This window comes from Epinephelus lanceolatus, chromosome 5 (genome assembly GCF_041903045.1).
Source record: "Epinephelus lanceolatus isolate andai-2023 chromosome 5, ASM4190304v1, whole genome shotgun sequence".
In the NCBI taxonomy this organism is placed as follows: domain Eukaryota; kingdom Metazoa; phylum Chordata; class Actinopteri; order Perciformes; family Serranidae; genus Epinephelus; species Epinephelus lanceolatus.
In genome coordinates this window covers 1,488,442-1,509,706 of record NC_135738.1, presented here as the reverse complement: position 1 = coordinate 1,509,706, position 21,265 = coordinate 1,488,442, and the positions used below count along the sequence as shown (strand labels likewise).

The 21,265-nt window shown below is 38.6% G+C and overlaps 2 protein-coding genes and 1 long non-coding RNA gene across 5 annotated transcripts in view; 2 read left to right on the top strand and 1 right to left on the bottom strand.

Annotated features, from left to right (window-relative positions):
- The window catches only part of lsp1a (lymphocyte specific protein 1 a), a 65,108-nt gene extending 50,501 nt beyond the window's left edge, over positions 1-14,607 (top strand). For all 3 annotated transcript variants that reach the window (XM_033634104.2, XM_033634106.2, XM_078168331.1), the window contains 5 exons: positions 295-432; positions 2,284-2,379; positions 3,705-3,791; positions 4,078-4,186; positions 13,954-14,607. In XM_033634104.2, coding sequence (XP_033489995.1) covers positions 295-432; positions 2,284-2,379; positions 3,705-3,791; positions 4,078-4,186; positions 13,954-13,976 — 453 coding nt within the window. In that variant the 3' untranslated portion in view covers positions 13,977-14,607. The remainder of the gene's footprint in view (positions 1-294; positions 433-2,283; positions 2,380-3,704; positions 3,792-4,077; positions 4,187-13,953) is intronic.
- On the top strand, positions 7,137-10,413 carry LOC144463582 (uncharacterized). Its single transcript, XR_013491661.1, has 2 exons — positions 7,137-7,812; positions 7,853-10,413. It is a non-coding gene; the product is annotated as an uncharacterized LOC144463582 (long non-coding RNA).
- Positions 9,643-19,779, bottom strand: prr33 (proline rich 33). Its single transcript, XM_033634101.2, has 3 exons — positions 19,627-19,779; positions 19,203-19,253; positions 9,643-13,298 (listed from the first exon to the last, which is right to left on the bottom strand). Exon 3 carries the CDS (start codon positions 13,281-13,283, stop codon positions 9,942-9,944), a length of 3,342 nt encoding a protein of 1,113 aa, XP_033489992.2. The 5' UTR covers positions 13,284-13,298; positions 19,203-19,253; positions 19,627-19,779; the 3' UTR covers positions 9,643-9,941.
- Between the last annotated feature and the right edge of the window lie 1,486 nt (positions 19,780-21,265).

Here is a 21,265-nt window from a genome sequence, read left to right as displayed (position 1 = left end):
AATAAATGAAAACAGCGATGAAGTCAAATATTACCAGACATTTTAACAAACATTTAAGCATTTTAAAATGTTGTTTGAAAGACTAAACTTTCCTCTAAACTGAAGACAAAACTGATTTCATCAGTATTTAGAGTTTAAAATATGTAAAACAGTTAACTAATAAATGTTGAGGTGTGTTGCTGCTCTCTGTTTGATCAGAAGTTATAATTCTCTAAAGACATGAAAGTTATGAGTTTGTCATATGACAGTGTGTCTGGACACTGAGCCATGGTTGTTGCTGTTGTTGCTGTGCAGAACTCCCAGGAGACCCGGGCAGTGAAGGCATCACCACCCGACCTGCACAGCTCACCTGAGGTCGTCATCTCCAAGAAAAACCTGTTTGAGGCCGGAGAAGTTTGGAGTCAGAGTCCCACTAAAGGAGCCACCTGCAAGGTAAGAGAAGCCTTTTGGAGACCTGGTTACTTCCTGCCCCAACAGGAAGTCTTGTAAACGGCCCCTCCAGACTGTCAGGTGATAATCAAGAGAAGCCAGTTTGAGTTGAAGGAATCCTGATGTCTTTACTGTTTCTTACATGTGAACGTGTGCACAATAGATACTGTAGTTAACACACAGTGTGAACACATGAAGGTGGCTCATTTGTATCTGCAATAACTAAACATGAAATCTGACTAAAGCTCAAACAGGGTCATGTTCACAACTAATGTGGCCCAAGGCAACGCGCTTTCAATCCAAAGTTGTGGATTATCAGTGCTTGTGTAACCGGTGGTGTCTGACTCTGCATTGTGTGTGTTGTGTTGGAGGAAGAGACTCAGACGTGGATATCTTTGGAGGCAGTTTCCATTTAATCTGACAGAAGCAGCATTAATACAAAATCCTCCGGTCAGTCACGTTGTCTTCCATAAAACGTGCCCCTACACAAATTAAATGACACTGACATATGTTGTAGTGTATCGCAAGCACTTGACAACAAGTTTAAGCTAGCCAGTAAACTAAACATGTAAATAACAGAGGCTAAACACAGACTGCAAGGCCGCTTACCTCTCCCACGGAGATCAACAACAAAAGAGAAGAGGAAAAGGCGCAGAGACACTAGTTACAGAGGGCAGTGTCACACTGTATGGTAAACGTAGGGGTACAGTCTCAAATTAAAGTTCCACATAAGTGACTCGGAGGCCTAACGTGTCAGGTATTATCTAAAATAAGTAAAATAAACTTAAGGTTACACAGATTTTGTGTAATTATAACACAGTAACTAATGTACATTTTCTTTTACACATATTGCTGCTGCATAATTGATCCTGTTACACTTGGGCAGTGACTTTTGTGTCAGACACAGACAGACAGAACTGTCCTTTCACATCCACATGATACGCAGCCGGGGGCATTAATACCTAACAGTGCCTGACAGATGCAGTGGGACGACAGCGTAAGTTAAGAGGGACAAAAGTCCAACAATCAGCGACTTTCACTTCCAACATGAAAGTAAAGCCCAACCCTGGTATTTTTTCCTATACCTAACCACGTGTGTGTTTAGTTGAAGGGAAAAATCAATTTGCTGTGTTGTACCAACGCTTTTATTTTGAAAGAGACTGTATGCAAACTGTACATTTCCTGTGAAAACAGAAGTGTATTTTGAAAATACACAATGCATGTAACAGGCTGAAGTTGAGACAGCGTCCCAGAGCGTCAACAACCAACACACCCAGGGTGCTTTAACTGAGTCTGTGAAGGTGCCGTCAGAGAACAAACAGACAGATCAGATCTCTGCAGATCATGTTTGTCAGTTTGGCTGAACTCAGAGCTCCACCGTCACGCCTCTATTTAAACTCCTGACAGACGCCCCGACTCTCTCGTGTGTTAAATATCAGTCTGTTTTATTGGAGCTCTCTGAAGTCAACAACAAACAAGCACACTCGAGTTTAATGGAGGCGGTGACGGAGCTCTGAGCTGAGATGTGAGCTCTGAGTGTGCAGCTCTCTGTTTCACTGGAGGGTTCTAGACTGTGGTGTATTCAGACTGAATTAAACATTAAAATACAGAGAAGAAGCAGGTTTTCTCTGCCTAGTTTGTACGACGTGTCTGGAATCAATCAGATCGCTCACATGTTTTATCTGTTTCTTAAAAATCAAGCTGAGTTTGGTTGACGATGGTTCTGGTGAAGGTGTTTTGTTTCACACATTAAAATGCTGATAGAACAACAGTTATATGAAACCACCTGCACCTCTGAAAATCAAATCCTTTCCAACCTAATCTGACCCAAACTTAACTTTCTGTCTGGATCAGGACACTGAGGGGCTGAAGGTGGGCGTGGCCAACAGGATCACTCAGTGGGTGAAGGGTCCGTCTGACAGCAGCAGACAGCCGCTCAGCAAACCAGCAGTAAGTCACAAACACAGCAACATGACGACAGGTCAAACAGCTGCAACAGAAACATGCTGCTGTCACACTGATGCATAAATTATATCCGATGACGTCACATCAAATCACGGGAGACGTTTCACTGCAGGATGAGTATTTTTACAGCTGATGCTTTAAGTCAGTTTTGTTGTTAACACTGTTACTGAACATAATTAGGGTCATGAATGTATTTTACTTGTAATGGAGTATTTTGACATTGTTAACTGAAGTAAAGGATCTGATCTTGCTCGAGTGACCCCTCGTGATGCGTTCAGGTGCAGCTTAAAGGTTTGTTTTGCGAGGTTTCCCTCTTGTGGAGAAAAAAGAAATAACAATCTTGAAACAGCTTCATTTGCTGCACCTGGGATGGATTTCTTTTAATTACTTTTATTTATTTATATTTAAATTGTATTTATTTAAATGTCATATTTATATTTCATTAATTTATTCAATTTTATTCATTTTGTTAAAATATATTATTTATGAAATTAAGCGGGTGAAAAACAAACTTCTGTTGAATTATTTTAAATTACTGCAGTGAATATTTTATTTTATATCTTATATTTACGTTATTTATTTACATTTTATATTTATTTTTTATTAATGTATTCAAATTTACTTATTTCATTATTTCATTAAAATATTTTATTTATGTAGATTATAAACAAACTTCTGGTAAATGATTTTAAATTACTGCAGTGAATGTTTTATTTATTTATATTTTGTATTTATATTTTATTAATTCATGAAATTTTATTAATTTTTTGAAATATTTTATTTATGAAATTAAGTGGATGAGAAACAAACTTCTGTTATTTTAATTTACTGCAGTGAATATTTTTTTATTAATATTTTTTATTCAAATTTTATTCATTTACGTTTTATATTGATATTTTATTTATTTATTTTATTTTATTTGTGAAAATGAGTGGATGAGAAACAAACTTTTGCTAAAATATTTTTAAATAACTGCAGTGAATATTTAGAAACCACAAAAAATTAAATAGTTTTTGATAGTTTTAGGTCGGAAAAATACATTTTTCTTAACAACAGAGATGTTTTTATTTAATGCTGATCATTTTTTGATATATCTTCCATGTTGCACGTCCGTATTCAGGGACGTAGCACCAGAATCTTTGCCCTTTGTATAAGCAGTCTCTGTAGGCCTTTCCTCTCTTGGTCCATGTCTCTCTCACACACTTTTTGAAAATATTTTTTCTAAACAAAGTCAGTTTGACGACACCATGACAGTTGCTTTGTAGCTTCTGATGCATCTTCTGATCATTGATTATTGATTGATCTGTCAGGACGTGAGACCTGGAGATGTGATGCAGAAAAAGAACATGTGGGAGATTATTGGAGACTCGACAGAGAGACCCAGGCAGAGACCCAAGGTGAGCGCGCACACACACACACACACACACACACACACACAAATACAAGTGAATACAAAACCTTTCCCCTCTCTACAATTGTTTTCATTTATTATTTATATTATTTATCATCTATTTCAGTTAATTCAGTCTTTTGAGAGTTTTTAATGACAACATTTTGGAAAAACACTTTTATTTTTCAGCTGCTGAGGTTTTCATATATGATGGGTTTGTATTCAGTGTTTCTTCTCATGATGATAAATCATTTTAGAGCGCTCAGACAGTTTATATATTTTTTTCTCTTCAGGGCTCAGCAGCTGGTAAAAAGTACAAATTTGTGGTCACTGGTCACGGCAAATATGAGAAGATCCCCGTGGATGATGAGAACGGAGGAGAGTTCACTAACGGAGAGTCCGGTAAGACCACAGACAGGAAGTGTTCAAAGTGTCTCTGAACATTTCCCAATATACATGTGAAAACTGTTTGTATGAGTGAAAACATATCAACACGTGAATATAAAGGTTTATTCCTCTGGTGGGGTTCAATACCTCAGAGGAGCCATCAAGGAAACACTGAATGACAGAAATCAGTTGGTACTGGATGGATGGATGGATGGATGGATGGATGGATGGATGGATGGATGGATGGATGGATGGAGGGTTAGGGAGAGTTGCTGTTTCCAAACACATGCACTCTGGAAACCCTGATGGACTAAAGAAATCTGAATAACTTAGCATGTATTCATTTTTTTCCCTGTTAAAGGGTTTTTTTGGGGAGTTTTTCCTGATCAGCTGTGAGGGTCATAAGGACAGAGGGATGTATGCTGTAAAGCCCTGTGAGGCAAATTGTGATTTGTGATATTGGGCTTTATAAATAAAATTGATTGATTGATTCAAGGCATAGACATATCTTGTGACTTTATGATGGCTTTAGAGGTAAAGGAGGGGGTCGCCATCTTTATTTTGGTCTTTTGTGTTTATCATGCCGATGCAGCTGAATGAATTACAATCGACTGTGGTGCTCATGGTTACATCTGTATGTGCCATTTAAACAGCTAGCCAACATTAGCTCAGGTGGGCAGCCACATACATTACATTACAATACATCATGGGTGTTTACATCTGGACTGGGCTTTTTAATCATAGTTTTACGGTGTATTGTATTTGTGTGCTACTTACTATTTTGACAATAAATAGAATTCAGCTTTGGGTATGTGTGGTAGGAGATGTGTGGAGAGGAGAGCTGATTCGTGACGACCTGCAGGTGTGTCTCTGAGCCTCAGATCACTCCACAGGTGAATCAGCTGTGGCTGATTCTCTGCCTGAAAACAAACTGCTGTTTAACTGAAGCCCAAACTGGAAAGAATTCACTGGTCGAACAGTTGAATCACATCAAACTTTATTTTGCAGCGTATGTTTGTGCAGGATGATAGTTCAGTCCTTCACATAAGAAAACAAAAGAGTTCAGTTTAAAAAACAAAACACAGACTAACTGTAACTAATTACTGACAGCTGTCTGTAAAACACCTTCAGCAGCACAGATGAATGTAAACTTAAGATTTTAAATGCGCTCTTTCATATTTCATTCTTTATTCTTTTTTTCTGGTTTTTCAGTTCAAAGCTCGAAAACAAACAAACAATCTGGCATGTTTTTCAATTATTGAATTTTTCTTACATTGAAAATTAAACTCATGAGTGCGACACAGACCATGAATGATTGGAAAATCTTCCAGAGCACTTCATTCACATGCATTCAGAAAATAATTGCATTTACTTTAATAGAAAAACAAGTTCTGCTCTTGTTTTCTGAATTAACAAAATACAATCATTGTTGATTCAGGGAAAAAACAAGAAAAAGAAATAAAATAATAATAATTCAGTTTATATTTATATAAATATATTTGTTTCTTTATTCTAGTTTTTCAGTCCAGCACTCCAAAGATGGAAAACAGGGAAACAAACAAACAAAGAAAGTCTTAATTTTTCATTGATCCGACATGCTTCCCAATATGGATTTTTTTATTTTATTTTTACATGGAAAATTTAACTCATAAGCATTACACAGACCATTAATGATTCCAATATTTTCCAGAGTACCCCATTTAGGTGCATTCAAAAGAAAAATGCATTCACTTGAGAAAAGAAAAAATCACCTACTATTTATCTGAAGTGATAAAATTCTTGAATGAATTTAAGAGATAATACTTTTGTTAATTCAGCGGGAAATAAACTAGAAAATGAAAAACCTTTTAAAAAATCAGAAAAAAAAATCAGATTTTTTTCCTTAAAAAGGTCTCTCATATTTCTGAGATAATAATTAATTCAGTTACACGTGGCAAATATTTTATTTCTCAAGTGAATGTATTGTGTCTCTGTAGGTGCGGTCATAAAAACAAGAAAAATAACTTTACTGAACAGAAATGATCTTAACTGCTGCTTCAGTGTTGAAACTTTGGAAACACAGATGAAGTCAAGATGAAGGAAACTATCAAAAATAAAAAACAAAGTCCAGCACACACATTAGAAAGAACATTAGAAAAAAAGACCTAACACTAGAAGAATAGTTTGGATTATTGCCCACGCTACCTCACAGTCCTCTAAAATCTTGACCTTTAACCCCACAGGTCACTATCACACTGACCTCCATCACAGTGGAGGCTGCTCATCTTTGTTCTTCTGAACTTAATCAAGCGTTTAAGTCGGTCAGCTCTTCAAGTCACAATGAAAACAAACATTCCCTCAGCGGATAATTGTTCATTGAAATATTTTTAAATTGGAGAAATATTAGGGTCACCTGTCTACACAGGTTTAATGTCTCGTGCACTATATTTATACATTTTTAACTATTCTTTTATTTGGATTTATTATTTGGGAATTCTGAGAGTGAATTTTATCCGCTGTGTGGCAGGGGTGGGGAAAACTTTGATTGTGTGGAAACATCGTATCTTCACACGGTATCTTCACAAGTATTGATTTTTTTATTATATAAATGATCAATAATACAAGTACAGATTGAACTTTAGGTAGCTCACTAGAATAATATAATCGATTGCTTTTTCAGTCCACTAGAAACGTGTTTTTTTTCCTGCTGCAAAAAAATGAGTGAAATGAGATAAACAGACTGGAAACTTTATCTTACCAGATAAAACAGATGCTAAAAAAGTTTTGATTTGGGGACATAATTTACAGTTGAAAAAAGATAATAAATTGCACCATATTTAATCGCAATACTCGGCATATTGCAACATATGTAAAATCCTAATAATATTGTATCATGTGTTGACTGTGTTGGTGACCTCAACATCCAGTCCACACCATGTAACACTACTTTCAGCTAACAGTCCCACAATGCAACATGCCGTTTATAAATGTGTAATTGACGTTAGGAAGTCTGCTGATGGCAGATTTTTTTCTCTTTATGAGAACATTATAAAGCTTCAAGATGAGTGAGATTGATACTGTACATTTATATATTCATCTCGCAATGGCTCTTTACTTCTTTGACAATAAATGAAATTCAAATTTCTCCTGTCACAAAAAATATGTGAAATGACAACAGCCTCTTCCATCACCTCAACCATCACTGCATTACTGTGTTAAAATTACGTGCCAGCACCACAGAAACAACGCTTATGCAAAGTCAATCATGTTCGCGGTTTGAACACATTGTTAAAATTGTGAATCTGTTGCAGTTTGGTTAGGGTTAGGGAAAGATCTAGGTTTCAGTAAAACAAGTATGTGCGGACCGTAAAGTGACATAGTTAGGTAAAGATACACAAGTACGTAATGTTTAAATACCCAACATTGAGTTTTGGTATCACAAGGGACAGAAACAGTGGTCTCCTGTGTGAAAGTCCTGTGTTTGTTTGACCTGTCTAATCAATACCAGACCCCCTGTCACCCTTTATGCCATCCGTGACAATGTCCAGGGAACTCATGTGTCCACCACAACAAAGGATCCTAATTGACTTTCCATTGACATTTTTTCCATGCTTGTTTCCATGCCTGTAATTTTAACACATTACATGCCACCACCAGGTAAAGTGGTAATAAGAGGTTGTGTTCATTTCTCTGTGAGACCAGGCTGCCTCTCCATCTAGTCAAACCTCTTCTTTGTGTGTGTCTAAAGCCCCTTTCACACATGCACTGCAAACCTGAAATTACCTAGACATTACCCAGAGGAGCTGTATGTGAGAACACAAATGTCACATCTCACGAGTACAAGACTGTGTAATATCTGACTGAGCCCATGTGAATAGGGCAGGCATTAGAGTGCTCCTGGGACGACTTTTCTCCGTCGGCCAAAATGGAAATTAGCATCATCCTGGTTTCCTTGTCAAAAAGCCAATGGGATTTTTCCACTGGATTTTGGATTATTGCAGAAAATAAGCTCTGTGGCAAACAAACATTTATGATACTTACACATTCTGTTCAGGATACTGTGCAAAAATAAACACCACTTTTATTATTTATGAAGCCAAAGTGCAATCATCAAAAGTAAAATGCATAAACAAATATAAACAAACTATGCTATGGTTGCATGGTTTAAAGTCGCGACCACAAGTAGGCTGTAAAGCCACAGTCGGCGTGATGATGTTCTGTAGTTTCATTTAGCAACTTCTTAGCACCTGATTTTTTCAAGACAAACTTCAAAATAAACAACTGGGGTACATACTGACTTATTTTATGTCGTAGAACAAAACGTGAAAGTCTCTTAAGCTTGTGTCACCACAGACCTTATTTCAGACATCTAACCAAAAACACATTAAAAAACCCACTGACTTTCAGACGAGGGAACCAGGAGTGCTAAAATGCTAACTCAGTTCCAGATTTTAGGGCTAACTTCTGTTGTCTGGAGAATTCACAGCAAGAGAGGGGGCATATGGATGATGTTTTTATCATGTGGCTCATGCAAACCCTGAAGAAAACAAACAACTGCGGGTAGAGAACAAGGGTTGTTTGGTCATTTCCACTAAGATGGCATTGAAAATGTCTAACTGAAGAGATGTCAAGATTTGGAAACTTCTGTCAGTAAGGGCCGTCGTGGAAATCGTCAGACAAATTTAAGGAATGGCAAGAGACTGTTGTTTATAACCAAATTACGAACTGTCTATGTGACTGCGGTGAAGTCTGCGTCATGTCCTGCCTCCTGCACGCTCTAACCAGACGCCATTCCTCACCTAAACCAGATTATTTCCATTAGTGAGAATGCTTCTGACACAGATGTCTCTTGTTGTGTGCTACACGAGTGAAAGGGAAACTACAGATAATGTCCGACCTGATTCTGCAGACATTGTTGAGAGTTTGTATGAGAAAACGGTTTAAATGATATCCGATTGGTGCATTCTTTTAATTGATCCGTCACTGCATTATCACCCTGATTGAGCAAGCTGAAGGTCAAATTAATTTTTAAAATGTCATTTCATTGTGACTTGAAGAAAGTTAAATCACAAAACAAATACCTACAGTCTATCAAAACTTTCAAAAATCATGTAATACTCTACGTACGAAGTGTTTACCCTGAGGCAAGTAGCACCATTTTGAAAAAAAAATTGGATATTTGAATAATCACTGAAGATAAAACAGAATTTAGGAATAACAGGAATAATTTGTCTTAAAATCATTAACTTTATAAAAGATTTTAAACTTGTTTTGCCTATTATGAATACAGATATTATAAATAAAATATTAATAATTCACTATTTGATTTTTTTTAACTAAAAGTTCAATCTTGGTTGAACTACTGTGTATCAATGATCAGTCTCTGTTTCACAGATCATTTTCTGTACAATAACCAGATATTTTCAAATCTCTAACTTGATCTATGTTTAATTGTGAACGTGTGATGAAAGGAACAAATGAGAAGCTTCAAATTTACTGAAAACATAAACACTTTAATCTGATGTGACGTCTGAATGACTTTAAGACAAATGTAGCTCTCTCTCTTTTTCCAGATAATTCACAAATACAAACATTTAACATCCAGACGACCAGTCACACGAATGCAACACAAAGCATTTGTCAAGTATAAAGTTCAGAGCCGACTTTTCTACAACACAAACGTCATTTGTTTAACACAAAGACTAAGATTTCTGCACCTGTACATAAAACATATCAGAACTTTTTTTTGTTTGTTTTTCACATTTTCATCCTGGCACTTTATTATATTAGCTTAAGTAGCAGCGAACCCCTTTGCTGTTCTATTAAAGTCTTTTGGTTCCTCGTCTTTACCTTTCCGCCCAATCAGACCCATTTCAAAAACAGTTGAAATTTTTGTCACAGGCCTCGACGCCGCCTCTCTAAGCTTTTTAGCATCAAACTTTGGACTAAAAAGCAGCACAGGCAGCCGGAAAGCGAATGAAGGTATCTCTTTCGACTCGTCCTTCCCCTCTTTGTCCTTCTTCTTCTCCTCCTCGCTTTTGTTTAACTCGATCTGGTGCATGATGTTCTCTTTAGAGGAAAACATTTGGAAGAGGACGGCGTCCCACATCTTTGTTGCTATGGGGGCGCCTTTGGTTTGGTTCTCGTCCTGAGTGCCAGTTTTGTCAGCAGCCTTCTCGTCAACCTTTTTCGCCTCGCTCTGGTCCTGCCCAGTGGCCTCCTTCTGAGGGCCTACCTCTGGAAATTTGGGCTCCTCCTGCTCCACCACCATGTGCTTCTTGAGTCGGGACCAACCACTGACTTTGGATTTCAATCCCTTTGGCTTTTGTATGACTTTAAGAAGGGGCTCAGCTTCTGGGAGGGCTTCCTCAGCTTCCTTTTTTTCAGGTACAGATTTAACTGCTGAGTCTGGTTCTGCTTTCTTTTCTTCTCCTTTGTCTTCACTTCCTGTTGGCTCAGCTGCCTTAAAGTCTTCGACCTTAGTCTTGACGGCAGCTACAGGTTTCGCTGGCTCTTTTTTGTCTGAGATGTCAGCTTTTGTCTGAGTTGCAGATTTCTGCACTTTATCTTTGCCTAAAAGTTTTCTCACTGCCTTCAGAGGATCCTGGTCGTCCCCTTTAGGCAGAGGGTGTTTGGCTTCAGAAGGAGTTGTTGGTTTGGCAGCTTCTTGAATTTGTGCTTCCACCTTCGGTTTCACAGGAGTTTTCTCCTCAGCTGTTGGAGGTTTAGCCTTTGGTGTTTCTTGAATCACTGTTATTTCTTGTTTGGCTGCACGCTGACTTGATACTGAACTTGTCTTTTGTGTTGTTCCTGCGGTGTCAGATGCCTGTGAAACAATAATAGCAGGGATCAAGGGGGTGGTGCCAGTCTCATCTCTCACGTGGGGTTTATCTACATCTTTGGGGGTCTCTTTGGCTTTAGACACCTCAGACATAGATTGTACCTTCACAGATGGTTCTTGGCTAGGTGTTTTACGTTCTGCTGGTTCCTCTTTTGAAGTTTTAACCTCCACCTCAGTTTGCAGCTTAGAACCGGAGACAGCAAATGCTGGAGTGTAAGTTCTGATTCCACCGTAAGCAGCATATTCAGCCGGTGTCAATCCACGGTAGCCAGACTTTGGTTTTTGAGCCACTTGGGTCGGAGTTTTAGGTTTCTGAAAGGCTACAGGTGATACACCGGAAGGTGATGTCCCATATGTAGGTGTCTTTGGTCTTCTATAACCAGGTGATGTGGTCATAAGTCGGGATGCCTCATATGTTGGAGTCTTGGGCCTCTGATTGCCGTAAGAAGTCACCGTTGGTGTCTGTAGCTCAGACATTGGACTTTTAGGTCTTTGAGAGCCTGCTGGAGCAGTTTGTCTTGTCAGATCAGGCTCTGATTTTGACTTTGTAATTGTTTGTTGGATTGGTTTAACTGGAGGTGTCATGTCCAAATGAATGTCCCCATTCAGTATCGTCTCAGCAGGTTCAGGTGTTCTTGACCTCTCTGGCTCTACTGTGATTGGTGACACAGCAAACAAGAGAGGATTGGGTTTTGAGACTTCAAAGACAGGTGTTGCAGCCCGAGTCATATAGTATGCCGGGGTTTTAGGTCGTCCTGTTGGTGTTCTTGATGTTTGAAACTCAAAAGTTGGTGTAACTTGGCTTTCAGATGTTGGGGTACCTCTTTTGATTTCAGATGTTGGGGTAGCTCTTTTGAATTCAGATGTTGGGGTAGCTCTTTTGATTTCAGATGTTGGGGTAGCTCTTTTGATTTCAGGTGTTGGGGTGGCCCTTTTGTTTTCAGGCGTTGGGGTAGCCCTTTTGATTTCAGATGTTGGGGTAGCTCTTTTGATTTCAGATGTTGGGGTAGCTCTTTTGATTTCAGATGTTGGGGTAGCCCTTTTGATTTCAGATGTTGGGGTAGCTCTTTTGATTTCAGATGTTGGGGTAGCTCTTTTGATTTCAGATGTTGGGGTAGCTCTTTTGATTTCAGATGTTGGGGTAGCCCTTTTGATTTCAGATGTTGGGGTAGCTCTTTTCATTTCAGGTGTTGGGGTAGCCCTTTTGATTTCAGACGTTGGAGTGGCTCTTTTCTTTTCAGCTGTTGGAGTTATGCTTGTAATAATCTCTGCTGTTGGTGTAGTGCCTCTTTTAGGTTCTGGGGTTGGTGTTTTCCTCTGGGGGTCTGTGCCCAGTAAAGGAGGCAGAGCCGTTGGTGTTGCACCTCTTTTAACCTCAGATGTTGAAGTCAGATCTTTACTTTGAGGTACTGCGCTGCCAATAGCAGTTAATCCAGCTGTGTCATACACTGGTGGGGTCCTGGATGACTCGTAGTACGATGTGGTTGCCGTGTACATCCTAATTTGAGGAACATCAAACATCGGTTTGGGCGATCTTGAAGGTTCCGTTGCTTTGAATGTTGGACGTGGACTTTTGCATTTGAGCGTGGTCAACACAGTGAGAGGACGAATCACAGCTTGACCCCCAGTTGCTATATAAGGAGTTGGACCTGGACCTTTTGGCTGTAGGGTTCCTGCAGCAGCAGTAGGTCTTAGGTCAACATGAGTTTCAGCAAATGTGCTAAAAGCTGGCATTTTCCCTTCAGCAGCTGGAGTTGTTGTCTCAGGTACAGAGGAGGCTGGCAGAGGTATTTTGGGCACCTCCAGCTCGGCAACTGGCCCTGGAGCTGTTGAGACTCCAGGAAGGTGGGTTGATGCAGAATATGAAGAAACTATGGTAACGTGCTGTGAGTAAGAATATGACGGTGTCGCCACTGTCTGAGGTGAGAACCTCGCTGCTTTGCCGTAAGCTGCACGCTGTGGGTAAGGGGACGCCACATGTTGATACAGCGGCCTGATGGTGAACCGTGGAGGCTGCTGAACATTGTAGAGGCTGAACGGTGTCTCTGGAGTCTTAGGAGGGGTGGAGTGGTCACTGTGCTCAAGGTCAGGACTTGCTTCGTTCACAGGGGAAAGGCTGGAGCGGAAAGGTGCAGCGGACTGCGATGCTTGAGCGGAGGCCTTTTTCTTAGCAGTTCTTTTGAGGAGCTTCTGAAGCCGAACATTGTCTTTTCCAGGCTTGGGCAGCAGGGGGGGAGGGTACTGCTGGGAAAGCAGGCCCAGCTGGGTGACAGTACCATAAGCGACAGCCATGAGCGCATCAGCACCCTGTGGAGAAAACAAAACAAAAACTGTTAGAAATGGGACATTCATAGCAAGTTATGATCAAAGCATTTGTCAAGTTAAAAGTTCAGAAAGTTCACATTTCTTACTATCTGAGACTAAAACCTAAGAACTGAACTTCATTTTTGTTTCCAAGATTCCTGCACTTGTACCATAAGTTTTTTTTTAATATAGTTTCAAGAGGTTTAAAATGTCTTTGTGAGCTTTTTCTCTGGCGCAGTGCAAACCAGCCTTGCAGCCTGATTTTGATCAGATCGGTCTATTGTCAGTTCTGAATCATATGAAAGACTTTAACTTCTTAGATATCTGTGAATCTTTAGCAGTGATTTCATCCTGAACAGGAGCCAAAAAATAGAAAATCCAACCACTCGAATCATCACTTTTTAAAATGCTGACCCACTTTTCCTCCTGTTAAATCAAACATCCTGTGTATCCTTAACCGATACCCCACTGTGTTGCAGTAAAGAAATATCCCTTAATGTGATCGGCTCAACATCCTGTTACAGCTGCCAATGCATCCATCCTGTTTGTTCAACCTAAAGGTGTTAGAACTTTCCAAAATAAATAAAGTTAATTAAATTGACGTGGACCATTTTATGATATATTCATATTTAACCTTTTATTTTTGTGTCTTTTGCAGATTTATATCATGATAATTACTGAGGAGGTGTCGTCTCTTCAGGTCGAACAGAAGCAGCCATTCCACACGTCATTTCATTTCATTTATATCCAATAAATCACTTTTTCCGACTCTCTCAGATGAAGAATACAAACCAACAGTTCAAGTCCAAAAGATTTTATCATCAAATGTCTATATTTGTTCACTTTCCTCCTTGCTTTTGTTTTTTCTGACATTCTGTTTCTGTTATTATGTATATATCTGACTGTGAGCTTTAAAGTTTCTGTATTCTTCTCGACAACAGTGTTTAGGTGAACCATTCCTAACGTCTGGTTTGTCCACGTATGATGGTGTGTTGGGAAACTTAAGTCTTTAGAATAGTAAAAGTTTACATACAGAGCTCCGCAGAGACACATTTTGTCAATATTAACACTAAAAGTATGAAAACTGAGTTTATCATGTCTCAGATTATTTAGTGCAGCCACGTAGAAGAAGGTAACTGTAACATCTCAACAACCTTTATCAATCAACACAATCAAACAACTTCCTGTGTGTTTTTATCAGCTCTGTCTCTGTACTACTGCAGATGTTTTTCACCTTTAATATCCATGTACTGAGATTTCTGATTGTAAGTGTTTATAACCCCTTTTCTTAAATAAATTAAATCATTTTCTACTTTTTGCAGTGTCCTCTTTATCAAACTATTTTTGCCTAAACACAACTTTATAACCTTTTACATCTGAAATGCTCACTAATATTGCAACATAAGTAAAATTACATAGCTTGAGTTTAGGAAAAAGAAATATGGCTGGGCGTTGTTACGTTAAGTGGATTGGGTTTAGGCAACTAAAATTATGTATGTTAGGTTAAGGAAATTAAAGTTACATTGGTTAGGTTCAGGAAAAGAAATGTAGTTGGGCTTTGTAAAGTTACAGAGGGCGGGTTTAGGCAAGTTAAGTTACGTTACGTAACTTAACTTGCCTAAGTTATGTTGGTTAGGATAAGGAAAGTTAGGTTACATAGGTTTGGTTTAGGAAAAGAAACATGGTTGGGTCTCATTAGTATGTTGAGTTAAGGAAAAGTCCACTGTGGTCCTGAGCAAAATATTTTAACAACTGGCTGAATTTCCATTAAATCACTGGTGGAGATTCATGGTCACCAGAGGATGAATCCTAATGATTTTAGTGACCCTTTGAACTTTCTTGTAGTGTCACCATTTGGCCAAAATGTCCTTGACTACATAAGAAATATCAGAATGAAATTTCCTGATGACATTCCTGCTCCACAGAGGATGAACCCTTTGTTAAGTTCATGATCTTTTCTCCAGCGCCACCTGCAGGACAAACCTCATATCTTTGCTCCACAACCAGCAAAATTTTAGATGTAGCAAAATCTTTATTCTCTATGAGGGATCTGAGTTGTTAAAAGAAAGTAGTTTGAAAGTAATGTACCAAACTGCTTTGGCTTAAGCATGTACTTAAATTCAATTAAAGTAAGAACTGTTCATCTAACATGTAAGTTCATCGGTAAACACTGAAGCAAGCAAATAAGTCATGAAGTGCTTTACAAAAAGAAACACTGTTAACCCTTTACTATAACCATTATCAGTAAATGTTATACAGATAGTTAATTAAACTTTTGGTAATAGTTATGCTACTTCTAACAAACAGTGAAATGATAATTATCATGTTTACTTATTATTAATTGTACTATAATATATGTAATTTTAACTAGTTGCACATGTTATAACATTTTATATACTCTATTGAGAATTTATTAATGATTACCAAATGATATTTAAACCTTTAAGAAATTGTAAGAACATCACATAGATTGATATTTATAACACTTTGTGAATGGATAATAATTGGTTTGTAAACCATCTATAAACATTAATTGGACAGCCATTATGTAGCAGTGTTTATATATACAGTATTAACCATTTAACAGGGTGTTATAATCATCAGTTGCAGCTTCATAATTGTATTTAAATTGTCAACACACAGTTATTAACCAGTAAAAAAGTGTCACAAATACCTGGTGCATCTATGTAAGTAATGTTTATAGATGTTTCAGAATGTTTTACAAACAATTGCTTAAAGGTTTACGAATCATTTGGTAATCAATAACAAATATTTGATCTAGTATACAGTATAGTATTCAGTATTTATAATGCATGCAACAACAAACTGTTAAAATAATATAAATTGTTGCATTACTATAGAACATGTTAATAATTATCATTTAATCACTCGTTAACAGTAAAATAACTTTTAACTAAAGTTTAATTAATCAGTTTACCAATTGTTAATGATGGTTATTATAAAGTATTATCAAAACATTAAACAGAATGTATAGATCAGAGTTTAACAGAATATAAATAGGATGAAAATACTTTTTTTATTTTCAAATTTTCAAATTGAGCATATAAATATAAATGCAGTAAAAGCACAAATACAAAGAAAGACAAAATGTTCTCTGCCTACAAAGAACACAACATAAAAGTCAGTAATTTGGGTTTAAGAGGTTTTATATGCAGTTCTAAAACATCCGTAACTCCAAACAGATGCAGTGAGAATGACCGATCCTGTTTGTGTGAGTGCTGTTTTTAAAACCCAGAGATCATCGCTGCGAGCTGTAAAAGCAGCAGGAGAATTGAGCTGAAGTCTTCCTGGATGATGTTACAGCCTCACAGCTGATCCTGGGAGCTTTTTACTCTGTCCTAATTTAGTTTGAAGGCAGAGAAGAGTCTCGGCCAATCATCTGCTTCCTTTTTTAAGACTCCCGGCTTTTTACAGGCTGCATCACTTTCCCGAAAACAGTAAATCAGAGAGCCGTGATGCAGATCAGATGGAGCCTCTGCAGCCTCAGCTGCCTCCAGAGCATCACAAAAACAAACTCTACGTAAGAGGAGCGCTGTGTATGACGAGTGTATAGTAACTGAGATTATATTTCAGCATCAACTGCAGTTGCATAAAGTGTGTGCATGAGTGCAGCATCAGGTCAATATGGCTGCTTATGTTTTCATGTCTGATCTTAAATTTGGCTCTGAGGATTTTGTCCTGACAGGTGTTGCAGCAACATCATGGTTCACTTATGGTTCACTTATGATCAGTGTTCAAAATTAATCATAAAGGTCTAAGGTTTAATTTAGGGTGGCGGGGTTCAACAAACAATAAGAAAATGTCAAATTATGGGACTCGTTTTGCAGGTTTAACACGACTGACACAGTTGGAAGTTAATAAAACGTCCAACAGAATAAAAAAACATATTGATGATTCAGCTGTTCTTATAGCGTTAGCAGTGGAGGAGCTTAAAATATAAAGTTTGTGCTGAGAGAAAGCTCATGTGCTCATTAAAAACAAAATGGTTCATCCACTGGGGAGCTGGACTATGATTAGGAAATGTTTGCCTTTTTTTATTTGAATGTTTCCTGTATAAAAGTGGGAAATGTCTCCTAATGATGGCACTAGAGGAAAGGGAAGGAGGTCAGATTATCCTCTGGAGACCAGGAACATCCAAAGCAAAATGTCTTGAAAATAACAAATGGCTAATGATCGTTAAGATATCAAAATCTAGATTTTAATATTTCTTGCATACATGTGGAAAACTCAGGGTCAAAATAAGTAACATATTTCATAGTTAATTTCATGTAAATCTAGCAAGTATTTCTTTGGTTATCTCCATCCTTAGCCTCATATTCCTTAACTTAAGATATTCTTGTTCTTATTTTATTTTTATCTAAGGCAAGACACCCCAAATGGAAGTATATATTTTTAATGCACTGGTTAATTTCGCGATTTTTGGGCTATTTTTCTTCCATGCATGTCTTCTTTAAAACAAGTGGAAAGAAAATGTTCAAAATACACATTTAGGTTTCATTTTGGTTCAGATTTTTGCTCTGGAAATGTACGCAAATGTTGTTGTTAATTAGAAAAGTCATTGTTTGCATAAAGTTTCAGAAAACTTGTAGTACACAAATTAATTGTCAATGGAAGTTATTAAATGTATGGAATTTTACATCATTTATCTTAAAAGGCTGTCTGAACTTCAGTAGCACTTACATACCAAACTTTACATTATTTCTTAAGGTTTTTACAGATATCATACGACAGCCTGATTTATAACATTATATTCCAAAAAACTGTCAAAATTGGATTTTTTATGGCCGTTGACACTATTTTCTCATTTATGGAGTGATTAAAGGAAATACCCAAAATCCCGTCTGTAAAAATATTTGGCTCTGATACGTCAACAAAATGAAACTATTTTGAACTTGACTTTAATCAGTGTTTGGTTTTCTGTTCTGGATATGTAGGCAAATCAGTGCATATTTATGAAGCTTCATAGTGGCATGTATTAGTTTAAAGTTTCATCCTATTCACCTGAGATGTCTCCTCTTAACCTTAACATAACCAGACAAGTCATTAGGATCAAATTCTTATTTACAAGAGCGGCCTGTTTTAAAAGAGGCGATATTTGATCTACATCAAATGTTCGATATTAAATATCGGAGAACTTATGGCTTCTTGTGAGGTTACAGTTAACCGTTTTATTTTTCAGCTTTGTCAGGATCCTTTCGTGTCTCTTCACACTTAAATACACATATAGATGTGTAAATATATCTGCTGAGGGGTGAAAGTGAATGCAGGGTATCTGACCTCATGACATCACAGCTTGACGACGCAGGATAGGGCGTCAGAAATATGTTGTCACTGGGGACACCCAATCACACGAGAGGACAAGTATTTAACATAAAAGGATGAATTTTTTTTTTTATTTCTATTTCCCCAAAAAGTAAAATAAAACAGCTCAAGAGTCATGTGACATCACAGCTGTCAGCCTGATCTTAAAATAGGAGTCAGATAAGTTTATGACGATAACTGTATAAAAACAACTGTTTTATATCCTCAGTTTGTTATGTGTGTCACCTCGGTGAAATGTAGGCCAGAGCTGCTTGTGTTTTTAAGCCGCCCCCACCCGCTCCTATCTCCCACCTCCCACCCTGAACCTGCTGCCTGTCTGACACATGAGAGCTCGCTCCTCCTTTTAAGGCTCTAGTAGGTTCGGTATTTGGAGCGCCTTCAGGATGCAAGTTCAAAAGAGGAAAGGGTAATAATAGCCGTGTAATAAAAAACCAAGTTGGTCCACAATGGCCTCCTTAAGTAAATGAATCCACCCCAAAAAGTCATTCGGTGAAGTTATGAGGCTTCACACACACAAACACAGCAAACGGTTTTAGAGTTTAGATGCAAAAAGACAGAACGTACCAGGTAAAAACTTGTTGCAGATGTTCAAGGCAGTGCTGCAGGCAGGTTCCCCTTGACGGAACAGGAGAGAACATGGATTCAGGTTCAATGTAGAATATCATACTTTATTCCCCATAATTACACAGCAGGAAGATTACAACTCAAAGCTGAAATGTGCTCATGATTCAGTCATGCCTCACTGCAGATAAATGACAGGGCAGGGTGTGATTTGAAGCCACAGGGAGTAGAAAGAGTGCGAGGCTAACACTTAGCTCAGCCCTGCTGGTGCAAAAAAAAACCACCCTGAGCTGTCCGAACACATGTCAGATCTCCGGCTGCAGAGGTGGGGGGACTCTGCATTCGACGGCAACAGCCTCCCCAACACTGCTAACAGCTTCCCTGCGCTCTATCTGGAGAATAAAAGGTGTAATTATGGCGTGTTTACCTGTGCGACTGCTGCTCGGGGGGCGGCCGGCCGGCTGCTGCCTGCTTGTCCCAGCCCGGAGTGTCAGAGCGGCAGGTTCATGTTGAGCCCAACTCGACCCCCCTTCCTACAAATGGAAGGAACAGACGCCATGGCAGTCCAAAAATAAATCCTGAGCCCTGTGAGCTGCTCAGAGTGACAGTGGAGAGAGGCGAGACGCAGCACCGACAGGCCACAGGACCTTAGGTTTCACCACCTCAGGGCTCTAAAAGTGGGGTCCGAGGGCCACCCAGGGGTCCTAGGCGGATGTACTATGGACCCGGTAGAGGGCTCCAAAAAATGAGAAAGAATTTAACTTCTCGTGATTTGAATTCTGTTGAAATAATTCAGGGGTTCTTGATGGGATTTGGAATTTCTAGTCACCCAAACATCTGAGTTGTAAAAACTCTGGAGAGATTTTAGAGGTGCTTTAGAGGTGGACATTCCGGGGTTCATGGTGGTGGTTGGGGGTCCTTCAAGGAGTTGCAGGGATATCAGAGTGGGTTCTAAACAGTCTTGAAGGTGCTGTCAGGGACTTAAGGAGTTCTTGAGTCCTATTTAAAGTTCCAGAATTTAGCATCAGTCATCACTGATGTGATTTCAAAGGTCCTAAAGGAGTTCAAAGTGTTGCAAGGTTCTCATCCCTCCTCCTAACATACAGCAAGCCAGCAAACTCTGGCGAGTGAAGTGCAAAAACTTGTCCTGATAGACTACGAGCAACATCAACATTGATTGAGGGTATCGAGCCTACGCAACGGCTTGCTGATGCTCTGAAAATGGATAGGAGGCGTGCTGAGCTTTGCCAAAATAAAGCCAGGGCAAGCAGTTATTCATACGGTCAGCACGTCAGTTAGCTTGTTTACTATGTCACTTAGCTTGTTTACTGAAGCACGGGGCAGGTTAGGACATCTTCATCGGTAAACACTGAAGCAATCTGATGTTCGAACGGTCTGTATGATATCTTATGAATTAGTGCCCCAAGAATGAATGACGTTACATCCTTAAGGTAAAGTTATGTTGTCAGTGTAAAGTTACAGAGGTAAGTTCAGGCAAGTAAAGTTATTGTGATTAGGTTTAGGAAAAGAGACATGGCGAGGACGTACCTTAAAAAGACTCAATGTTCTGTTGTTCACAGGGTTCCGAACATACGTCTCCTGGGAAGAATCCTGAAGGGTAGTCTGTGGTGTTATGACCCATGCTATGCTAGTGATGTATGTCACATGGCATATGTCATGTGACGTGACATTATGTTAGTAACAACTGTACTTTTAAAAGCCAGACCATTATTTTTTTCTAAACCTAAACATAGACCTTTTCTTGGCTAACCTTAAGAAAATAAACCTAAAAACAAACTGTTTTACGTACGTCGTAAATTTATTTTGAAAAAGATTTAAGCGCGAAACAATCAGAAACTGTACATTTCCTGCAAAAAGGGAATTGCATTTTAAAAAGTCACAATGCACGCCATCCTTGAACGTCCAAAACAGATGCAGGCTATTGCAGACTACCGTGCACGGCATTTACAAGCTGTAAACTGTAATTACGGTAATGAAAGGGGTTCAGTCTTTTTGGCTCTTCTGGGAGCTGTAATGCTGCGTTCGTGTCGTATCGTAGTTATTGT